Source organism: Myxine glutinosa, chromosome 4, assembly GCF_964187855.1.
Source record: "Myxine glutinosa chromosome 4, kmMyxGlut1.1, whole genome shotgun sequence".
NCBI lineage: Eukaryota > Metazoa > Chordata > Myxini > Myxiniformes > Myxinidae > Myxine > Myxine glutinosa.
The window spans coordinates 74,529,751-74,540,853 of NC_136264.1; the positions used below are offsets into that span (position 1 = coordinate 74,529,751).

General features: G+C 44.4%; 1 protein-coding gene across 2 annotated transcripts in view; it reads left to right on the forward strand.

Annotated features, from left to right (window-relative positions):
• The window catches only part of LOC137424800 (sodium-coupled neutral amino acid transporter 3), a 141,657-nt gene extending 134,375 nt beyond the window's left edge, over positions 1–7,282 (forward strand). For both annotated transcript variants that reach the window (XM_068112644.2, XM_078775964.1), the window contains exon 16: positions 5,298–7,282. In XM_068112644.2, the coding sequence (XP_067968745.1) occupies positions 5,298–5,402 (105 nt within the window). In that variant the 3' untranslated portion in view covers positions 5,403–7,282. The remainder of the gene's footprint in view (positions 1–5,297) is intronic.
• Positions 7,283–11,103: the final 3,821 nt, after the last annotated feature.

The following is an 11,103-nucleotide window of genomic DNA, read 5'->3' on the forward strand; positions in this document are numbered from 1 at the left end:
TCATAATGGAGATGCCACAACACACACACACAAACACACACACAGATGAGACAAACACACACACACACAGATGAAACAAACACACACACACACACAGATGAAACAAACACACACACAAACACACACACACAAACATACACACACACACACACAAACATACACACACACACAAACATACACACATACACACACACACACACACACATACACACACACAGACGAGACAAACACTCAACACAGCCTCTGAGCTTGGGGGAAGTGTTTTTTTTTGTTTTTTTTTGTATACTGAATCGAGGCTCGTGAAAGAGCTAACATTTATTTCACAAACAAATCAACCAGACAAACAAAATATATAAAAAGAGGGAGCGGAAGACAAGATGGGGAGAGAAGGGGAAGCACACAAACACAACATTTGAGAGCAGGGAGAAGTGTGGGAGGGAGAGGGTTTGGGGGGAGGAGGCGTGGGAAGGGGGGGGGGGGGGAGAGGTATAAAACACAAGGGGGGACCGAAATTAGCGGGGGTACAAAAGATCAAGGTTTTGGATGGGGGAGGATAAGAGATGGTGGTGAACAGCTGTTTTAAAGACCTGGAGGGTGGAGTGGGATTGAAGAGGGTGAGGGAGTTTGTTCCAGAGGCAGGAGAAAAGAGGAATGAAGGAGTGAAGGTGAGCAGAAAGTCTTGATTTTGGCAGTTTAACCATAACAGGGTTGCAGGTAGATCTTGTGCGACCTGTAGGAATATTTGGGGGACAGAGCCCAGAGAGAGCTGGGGGGGGGGGGGGGGCAAGGCCAGAGAGGAGTCGGTAGAAGACGGAAAGATCACCAACCTGCCTGTGGTGAGTGAAAGGCCCTTGGAGTTAGCTTCATCGTGAGAGATTCCAATGATTCTGAACGCTTTGGTTTCAACAGCGTGAAGACGAGCTAGGTGTGAGGCAGCAGCATCAGACCAGAGGGGAGAGCAGTATTCCATAGAGCTGCGGATGAAAGCCTTGTAAGTGGTGAGGAGCTCAGGTGTACCAAGATTTGAAATGTGGTTTTCCCAGGAAAGATCATGGCAGATAGTGAGACCCAAAAGATTGAGTGACAGAACTTCTTGGAGAGGATTATTCAGAAAGTGGATGGGAGGGTTGTCCAGTCGGTCTTTTCGGAGAGACATCGTAAGAGTGTGAGATTTGTCAGGATTGAAAGACATGTTCCATTTGTTTGCCCAGTCTGTGATTTTGTCCAGGAGAGTGAGGAGGCTGCAGACTGCCGATCTGAGGGATGAGGAATGAAGCGACAGAGAGTAGAGTCGTCAGCAAAGAGATAGAGTGGATTTTCAAGAGTCAGAGAGATCATTGATGAAGACCAGAAAAAGCACAGGGCCCAGAACACTGCCTTGGGGAACTCCAGCCTGAACAGGAAGAGGAGATGAGAGAAACCCATTGAGGGCCACACGTTGACTTTGACCAGAGAGGAAGTCTGCCAGCCATGCGTGGAGGTTTCCATGGATACCAAAGGAGGAGAGTTTGGTGAGCAGAGCGGGGTGCCAGACCGTATCGAAGGCACGTGATATGTCAAGGGAGACAGCTCTAATTTCCTGTTTGGCGTTGAGGACCTCCATCCATTGTTGAGAAAGCAGAAGCAGCATGTCCAGAGTAGAGTGACCTGGTCTGAAACCAAATTGATGGTCAGAGATCAAGCCATTGGAGAAGAGGAAAGATTTCATATCTGAAGCAATGATGGATTCCATGACTTTGCTGATAATTGGGAGAAGGCTGATTGGTCTGTAGTTGCTAGGATCTGTTTTTGCACCTTTTTGTGCAAAGCGGTGATGTTGGCTGATTTCCAAGCAGATGGCAGATGCCCTTGAGCAAAAGAGAGGGTGAAGAGAACAGAAAGAGGGAGTGAAAGAGCGGAAGAACATGATTTTAGGACCCGTGGGCTGATGCCGTCAGGACCAGTTGCAGAATCAGAGTCGAGGGTTGACAGAAACTTTTCCACCTTGTCAGGAGGAAAGGACACAGAGTCCAGGAGCAGCTGGGTACGACTGGGTACGGTGGGTACAGAGAGGGATGGGTTTGGGACACAAGATTTAGAGGCAAACACAGAGTTGAGGCATTCAGCTTTTTCACATGCGGAGTCAGCCGTTAAGCCGTTTGAGGTGAGGGAGGGGATGGAGGGGGAACAAACACCAGAAACAGATTTGACCAGACGCCACCAGGATTTGGAAGAGGGAGACAGATAAGAGAGTTCGGTCTTGAGAACGGTGAGATATTGTTTCCTGGCTCTATTCCTGGGATATTGTTGTCACTTCCTGGGATACTTTGGGTATCAGCGACATCATAACAATGGCGCCGCTTTTCTCACCATAATCATCGGGGAATTTCCTCCTCCCCATGGATGACAACGATGGGGATTGTCCGTGCTCTATCCTTTTAAATGCTGAATGTCAAGCAAGGACGCAGCACGTACCATTTAAAAGTCTTTGGCAAGACTTGAACCGGTCCAATCCGGATGGGTGTTTTTTGAGAGACACCATCTCCTGGCTGCATGGCCCTTCGGGAGGTCATCCACCGTTTGTCAGGTATTGTTGTTGTTATGTTGCCCCAGTCAGTTCTGATTGAACAGACCAGCGGCACGGAGATAGCTGATCGATCTCACAGGAGCGACCCAGAGATCCCTCACATTCAAGATATTGTGCTCTTGTCTACGTGAAGCCAGGACCGCGTGGAGTCTTCCATGATGTGTTTTATTTCATGTGGCCTGGCAGTGGTTACAGGTGTCGTGAGTTGTGGCGTCGTCGAGCCTATTTGTCAGGTGTTGTTTTTAGTGCTATTTGGGTGTCACAGTTACCCTCCCAACTAGCAAAGCCTTACTTGTAGTTATAATAGGCTGGCAGGATGGCCTAGATTCCTCTACGCTGATGGATCTGTAGAAGCACACACTCCTCTCAGCTGTCTAGCCTGGGTTCGAATCCCGAATAACCAAGCTATAAGCTGTCATCCCAGTCTTTCACAGGACGTTAACGATCCCATGCTGTCCTTTGTAAAGAGTAGGCGACCTATCAGCGGCACCCTGAACAAATGACAAATTCCTACCCTAACCTATAGAAGGTGCAGGCATCAGCGGCACAACCAATGATGCTACTCGCAGCCTTGTGCTGCAGCTAAAAGTGATAGTTGTAATAAGAGGTGACTATAAAATGTATTACTTTTTCCATTTAAAAAAATGACAGCAAGATATAGCTCATTTTGTAGTACTGCTTGTACATTTTAAAGAATTTGAAGCTTCAGAAAGAGCTTTCAATGCCACAGATTTAGTAATAAAAAACATCCATTTTATAATATAATTTTATAGTATAATTATAAAATTAATTTTAATTAATTATAATTTTATAATAAATGTACAGAACATATGGAAATGAAATCAAATCCATATATATATATATATATATATATATATATATATATATATATATGAAGAGTTCAGGCGCAAAAACCGATAAACGCCATTTTTGATGAAACTGAACTATGTTTACCGAAGTATATGTTTCAATACCTCCGTTTCAGTAGGCAAATCATTTTCTCCCAAAACCCGATCGCGTCCACGTATTTTAAGATACAGCCCATGTCATTTTGATGGGTTTCACCTGGAATGCACAGCAGAAAATCTTGATTTTCTCATTTCAGCAAAAATGGATATATCTGTTTTTGCATCTGAACTCTTCATATATATATATATATATATATATATATATAATCACCGTCAGTCCGTCCGTGAAGCCGTGTGACGACTACATGTCTATTAATTACATACTGTTTGAACGTCCGTTGCAACCTGTCTATTAATGAAATGCTATTGGAATGTTCCTTTCAACCCTTTAGACTGTTGAGGCCCCTTCGACCTTTGAAGATCCCCAAGACCCTTAAAGACCTCTTAGACCTAAAAGACCCTGAATACCTTTAAATACCCTGAAGACCCAAAAGACCCCATAAACCCCAAGACCTTTTAGACCCGTAAGACCTCAGAGTCCCATTAGACTCCAATATCCTTTAGACCCCAAAGATCCTTAAGACCCCCCTTTTACCTTTAAGACCCTTACAATACTTTCAACACCTTTAGATCCCTTCACCCTTTAGACCTTTTATACCCTTTAGACCCCTAGAACCTCTAGGTCTTTACACCCCTTAAGTCTCTTTTGACCCCTTAGACATTAACACCATTTAGACCACTTACACCTTTCAGACAGATGAGACAGCTTGGACCCTTGACCATTTAGACTCTCAGAGCTTTAGAGCACTTGGACCTTTTTACATTATAAATAAATAATATCACCAATATTACAAATAAATTTCGACAAAATAAATGTTTGTATTATGATTGATTTAAATCATGACAATACAGCAACTCAAATTCAGTCAGGTCATTATCCTCAGTTAAAATAAGCCTGTGCCTCTGTAGCGACCGAGGGGAGCATAACGAGCCAATCCACACTAGTTGTATTAAATGACAACAACATTGCAAGTAAAAACAAGGAAAAGAGCAATCAGAGATTGCAAACCCACGCCAGGATGTATTTTCAGTGGTTTTTTAAGGCTTTTGTGTTAAAACAAATATGGCGGCCGAACCACGTGACTGATGACGTCATCATTTTTTTTTTCTCACCTAACTTATTCCTAGATTATGCTCAAGAAATTTAATCTTGATCGGATGAAGTTTTATACTTGTCGAATTATGACGTCATAATGGAGGCACCTATGACATCATCATTAAAATATTTTATTCAAAATGGAGAGTTCTTTGGGTCTTCTGGGTTCTTCTGGATCCACAACGATTTGTCCCACTTCATCCTTCAAGCAACTCACCCCCATCACATCACATCGGGTGTACTACTGTTCCAAAAAATGCAAAACAAAGAAAACCAACATGTGACTGTCCTCAACAATGGTATTCATTCTTCAAGAGAGTAATGAATACATGTCAGGAATTCCACCAATGGTCAAATAGGATCTCAAGCCATCAATGTTTTATTAACCGAGAGATTATTGAACTACTTTAATGATGAGAGTACCTTTAACCACGACAATAACCCAGAATAATTCCTTAGTCGGCAGACATGCCCTGACAACAGTAATGGCTTTCATTACTCACGCAGTGGGAAAAGTGACATTGAACACTTGTGAGTGGGTTTTAAAGTTAATAAACAAGTTGGTGTGCAAGTTAGTAATTTACTCACCGACTACAGCCCTGCCATTTTGTTAACACTCACAAATTCACCGTTTTTTATACATTTGTTATGCTTTTCTTTCCCGCAGGCAGCATGCTTCGGCCTGCTTGGTGTCGCATTCATGGTGATGTCCATCAGCCTCATCATCACCGACTGGGTGACCGGAGACACTGAGCACGTTGGCGGCCACTGAACGAACCCTCCCACCTCCTTGACCCTCCATCACCCCCAAAACTCTAGCAGTCCTTCACTCGCTTGTGGATATTTCGCCTCTTCAAAACCCCGAGTTCTAAGATGTGTTTTTCCTGAGGAAGAGGATTTGAGCATGAGATACGAGGAGCGTGTTACGGTGTGGGCTCAAACGTATAAAGCAGGAAGATTGGTTTAATTGCAAGCAGTGATGTCTACGTACTCACAGTGGTCTTCCAACCATTGCTTCTAATTGGCGAGGTCGTTAGCCACATTGATTGTAGGACAAGTTACTGAAGGGTGCCAGGGGTCACCTTCTTACACCCCTCCATCATGTCCCAACGTCTGAATGGGGCGCATAAGGATATTCTTGGTCCGGAAATAACCGAGCACAATTTGGAAGATATTGGGGGTTCGTCTCTTATCCTTACGTCATCGATTTATCATACTTTTCCGAGTGAAAAGCATCAGTATTTTAACAATCTTTCCCACACACACATGCCTAATACCCTCGTTTTATTTCTTCATCTCCTACCTCCCTCTAAGTTTACGATTAACCAGCTCCAAAATGCGTCTTGCTCACCTGTATTTAATACGGATGTTAAACTTTTAGTTGGAATTGGAAATTGCCATAAATAGGCAGCGTGGTTCAATGGCCAACTTAACTAAGGCCTGAAAGAAGAGAGAAAAAGGAAAAAAAACATACAAACTCAAAAAGCTTTCCCTGTAGCCTACTTACTTCCTGTTTAGTTTTCACAAAACCTGCGTATAGACTTGGAAAATCAAAGCACGTAGTACCAGAGTTTTAACGTAAGGAGCCTGAATAAGCAGTCTGGTAGGCCCAAGCTCACTTTGACAATCTCAGCCGATAAGGCACCACGTCAGCTTCTACACCTTTATAAGACTATTCTCCGCAACAGTAAGTCACAATACTTGAACACAGGACGGCACTGTGGAACGCCAAACCCGCTTCATTGAAAACACTTGGGCCTATTTTGCAGCGGACATTTTGTGTGAATTATTGCGACGGCAATAAGTCACATTGTTGAGCACATTATGCAGACTAATGACATGAAGGAATTGCAGCGATGCAATTTTAAATAATTATCGTATAGGTAATACTGGCGGAGAAAATATCCGACAGTTGTGGAGACTTGTATCGACTCGGGCTTGTGTCGAGGACACGTCCGAGCCGTTTCCGCTTCCCTAGGCCGGATGAGCTGTGCGTCTTCCATCCGCGAAGGCCTCTTTCGATGTACCTGCCAGAAAACGCGAGAACACGATGGCAGGTTCTTCTTTTTCGGAAATCGTTCAGCTCGTCCAGCCGGACTGTCATGGCGCGCGTAGCCCGTTCGGCACCTGGAAAAGTGGGAATGGCTTGTTGCTGGTTTCATTCTCAAGCGAGGGGCACCGAGTTGTGAGTGGTACTTTGCGAGCGAGGTTGCGACCGTCGTCATAGCAGCCGCTCATGGATGGAAACCTGCGAAGAGCGCTCTCCGTTTCCTTCAAGATGGTGAGATAAAAGGCGTTTTTATTCTCAAATCTTAGCAGTCTGTGTGTAGCATAGTGCAATCTATTTCCATAGCACTGACTTGCTGTGAAGTGAAGACCCGTTAGGACATCTGTTACAGTATTTTGAATTTATCATTAACCAGGTGGTGAAATAGTTAACAGAATGTTAATCCTGCAGTGTTGATGTACGTGGAACCCTTTGTGGCTACTGCTTCGTTTCAGCACATCGCGGATCCTAAATCAGTATGCCAATGTGACACTGTGTGGACCCAACTGTGAATCCAAGGTCAATATAAACAGGTCTAATATACTGCTTGGAATTGTTTGAAAGGAGAACGATTGATATATCACTGTGTTTGAACCGTACCCCAGCTCCGTTGTGCCCGACTCCATCTGTTTTTGTGACGTCGGTTGAGGAATATCAGCAGATGGTCACAGAGTGACGTTCATTTGATCGCCGGTACTTATTGCTCCCAGCAGCAGTTGTTCGCCTCTTGGCAAACATTCATCCCTCGCTCTACTGTGGCCATGCCCTCGACGTCTTCCTTTCCTGTCCCGTTGTACAGCAAGATTGTTCAAAGGAGACGGCAGAGATCAGTGGAGTCTTGATAAATATCATCTTCCTTTCCTACTACAGTACTTTCCTTGTGTAAGCTTCACCATATCCTTCTGGCACGGTATTCCCGCAGGGTTGGACCTTTGCATTCTGACAACATATTGCATTCTTTGCCTTTGGTACAAAAATGCCATAAACTTATATTTTTGTATATTCCAGTGAGTTTATTGTAGAAAGACAAATATTTCAGTCATACAAGAATATGACTATAATTTTTAAATGAAACCTCCCATTTCACCGACACAGAACTGGCATCGTTCAGCATGTTCCGAAAGACTAAAAGTCTCGGCATGCTAATGTAATAGCTAAAGCGATACCCAAATTGTTATTGGAAGCTACTTGGATTTGAATAGCGGTCATCAACCATGAATTATTGGCTGCTTTGTTCATACTAGGGCGTGCCCGTACGTGGGTGCAAAAAAACATGCGTGCAAACAACAACAACAAAAAAAAACTTTGAAACCACGTGGCAGTAACGACCACAGAACCCCCCCCTCTATTTACATGAAATGGTTTGGTCCATTCGCAAAGCCAAAGCGAACGGCTTGCGAGTACGGTAGAACCCCCCCCCCCCCTCTATTTACATGAAATGGTTTGGTCCATTCGCAAAGCCAAAGCGAACGGCGAACGGCTAAATCGCCATAGCTCGGTAACTACTTCTCCGATTAATATGAAACCTTGAAAAGGCACATCCTCAGGTCCCCAGCAATATACCTGGCAAGTTTCAAGTATATCGGACCAGTAGTTGTCGAGAAACAGCGGTCACAGACAAACACACACACACACACACACACACACAGACACACAGAGATTACTGGAATTATAGATAGATGACAACCATGAATCTTACCTGTCTCCCTTTTCTAAACCTGGTGGAATCTGGTCAAATCTGTTTCTGGTGTTTGTTCCCCCTCCATCCCCTCCCTCACCTCAAACGGCTACACAGCTGACACCGCACGTGAAAAAGCTGAATGCCTCGACTCTGTGTTTGCCTCTAAATATTGTGTCCCAAACCCATCCCTCTCTGTACCCACCGTACCCAGTCGTACCCAGCTGCTCCTGGACTCTGTGTCCTTCTCTCATGACAAGGTGAAGTTTCTGTCAATCCTAGACTCTGATTCTGCAACTGGACCAGACGGCATCAGCCCACGGGTCCTAAAATCCTGCTCTGCCGCTCTTTCACTCCCTCTCTCTGTTCTCGTCACCCTCTCTTTTGCTCAAGGTCATCTGCCAGCATCTTGGAAATCAGCCAACATTACTGCTTGACATAGGAAAGGTGCAAAAACAGATCCTTGCAACTACAGACCAATCAGCCTGCTCCCAATTATCAGCAAAGTCATGGAATCCATCATTGCTTCGGATATCAAATCCTTCCTCTTCTCCAATGGCTTGATCTCTGATCATCAATTTGGATTCTGACCAGGTCACTTTACTCTGGACATGCTGCTTCTGCTGTCTCAACAATGGATGGAAAGGATGGAGGTTTTCAATGCCAAACAGGAAATCAGAGCAATCAATCAGAGCAGAGCAGCCTCTTCACTCTCTGCAGACCTGGACAATATCACAAACTGGTCAAACAAGTGGAACATGTCTTTCAATCCTGACAAATCTCACACTCTTACTTTGTCTCTCTGAAAAGATCGTCTGGATAACCCTCCCATCTACTTTCTCAACAATCCTCTTGAAGAAATTCTGTCACTCAAGCTTTTGGGTCTCACTATCTGCCATGATCTTTCCTGGGGAAACTACATTTCCAAGCTGGCCTCCAAAGCCAGTCGTCAACTGGGCATCCTCCATGCAAAGTCCTTTCTGGGAACTTCTGAGCTCCTCACCATATACAAAGCTTTCATCCGCAGCTCAATGGAATATTGCTCTCCCCTCTGGGCTGATGCTCCTGCTCATGTCTTTAAAAGAGGCACACATCCTCTGGGCTCACGTCTTTAAAACAGCTGTTCACCACCATCTCTTACCTTGATATTTTCCCCCATCCAAAACCAAACCAAACCCCCATCCAAAACCTTGATATTTCCTACCCCCGTTAATTCTCCCCAGATCCACTTTTTTGAAATACTAACTTCTTTCCTGGAAGTCCTAGCAGTGTCCATGTGTTTTATACCATGTACCCCTCCACCCTCCTCCCCAGCTCTCCGCCTTCCACAGATCTACCGATGTCCCTGTTCTCTTCTGTTGTTTTGGTTGTGTGCTTCCCTCTCTTTCGCTTTTGTCACCCATCCCCTTCATTGTATGTTTTGTGTGTCTGTGCATGTTTTCATGTTCAATGTGTTCGCTCTTACACGAGCCTCGATTCTGGATACAAATATATATATATATATTTATGTATGTATATACTGTATATATATATCCAAATATATGTGCAGTTCTCCAGCTTTCAATGAGCGCAAGTAATGACGTCACTGCCATGTACATACTCTCTGAGAGCTTGACAGGCAGAGCGTATGTACATGGCAGTGACGTCATTACTTGCGCTCATTGAAAGCTGGAGAACTGCACATATATTTGGATTGGTTTGCTCCCGGCTGCATCCAGGGGATTCTATATAATGAGTGGATACCAGAGATAATGTGCCATGTGGCAGATGGCACTTATCGCTCCCATTAAGGTACAGCATAGCTCGATGGGATACCTTAATGGCGGTTCACCACTGATGGTATGAAATCGCAGTGACTGATATATATATATACATATATATAAAACAGGTGCACAGAATACGTTTGGGTACTAGTCCATGTTAACGGGCTGTATAAATCAGTATATTTATCGAAACCCCCAACATAATTTATGCACATGAGGGCAGCGTCATGTTGCATTTGGAGTCAGTGTTCCTTATTCTGATATACAGTATATATATATATATATATACACACACGAGTATAATGTCTTCCCACCTGTCTCTCTCCCTCTTCCCACGGCTTTATGTCTCTTTTTCCATCTCTCACTCCCCTCCTCCCATCTCACTCCCCTCTCTCTCTCTCCCCCCCCCCCCCCCCCACCTAAGCTTTATTGCTATCTCTCTCTCCTTCCCACCCTCTCTCGCTCTCTCTATCTCCTCCCCCTTTTTCCCTTTGGAAAAGATAATTTGAGACATCGACCTATATGACTCAGCTCAGTCCTGTGACAAAGAATGTGTTTATTTTTGGTTTTGGAAGAGAAAAGGGGGAGGGAAGGTGGAAGAAAAATCAATAAAATCCCTGGGAGCTACGAGGTGACGAAGGGGTGGGGGGGGGGGAGGTGGGGGCTGCGTCTTCTCTGTCGGATCTCCTTACGTTTTACTCCATTGTGTTCGTTTTTCTTTTCACGTTTTTCTTTTTTTTCTCATTTCGTTATTCCCTCCCCCTCCCTGACACACCCTGCCTTTCAAATCATTCAGCAAAGATATGTCTCATGGGATGAATATTAGAGTCCTGTTAATGGTGTGGTATCTACCTGGCAAAGGTATAATGAATAAAGCAGATGCTCTCAGATCTCCATCGAGTGTTTGCGAGACCGCATTGGGAAAAGGAACAGCACAAATAGGGAGAGAGCGGCTGAGGGGTGACCTTGGAGTTGGCATGGGGCC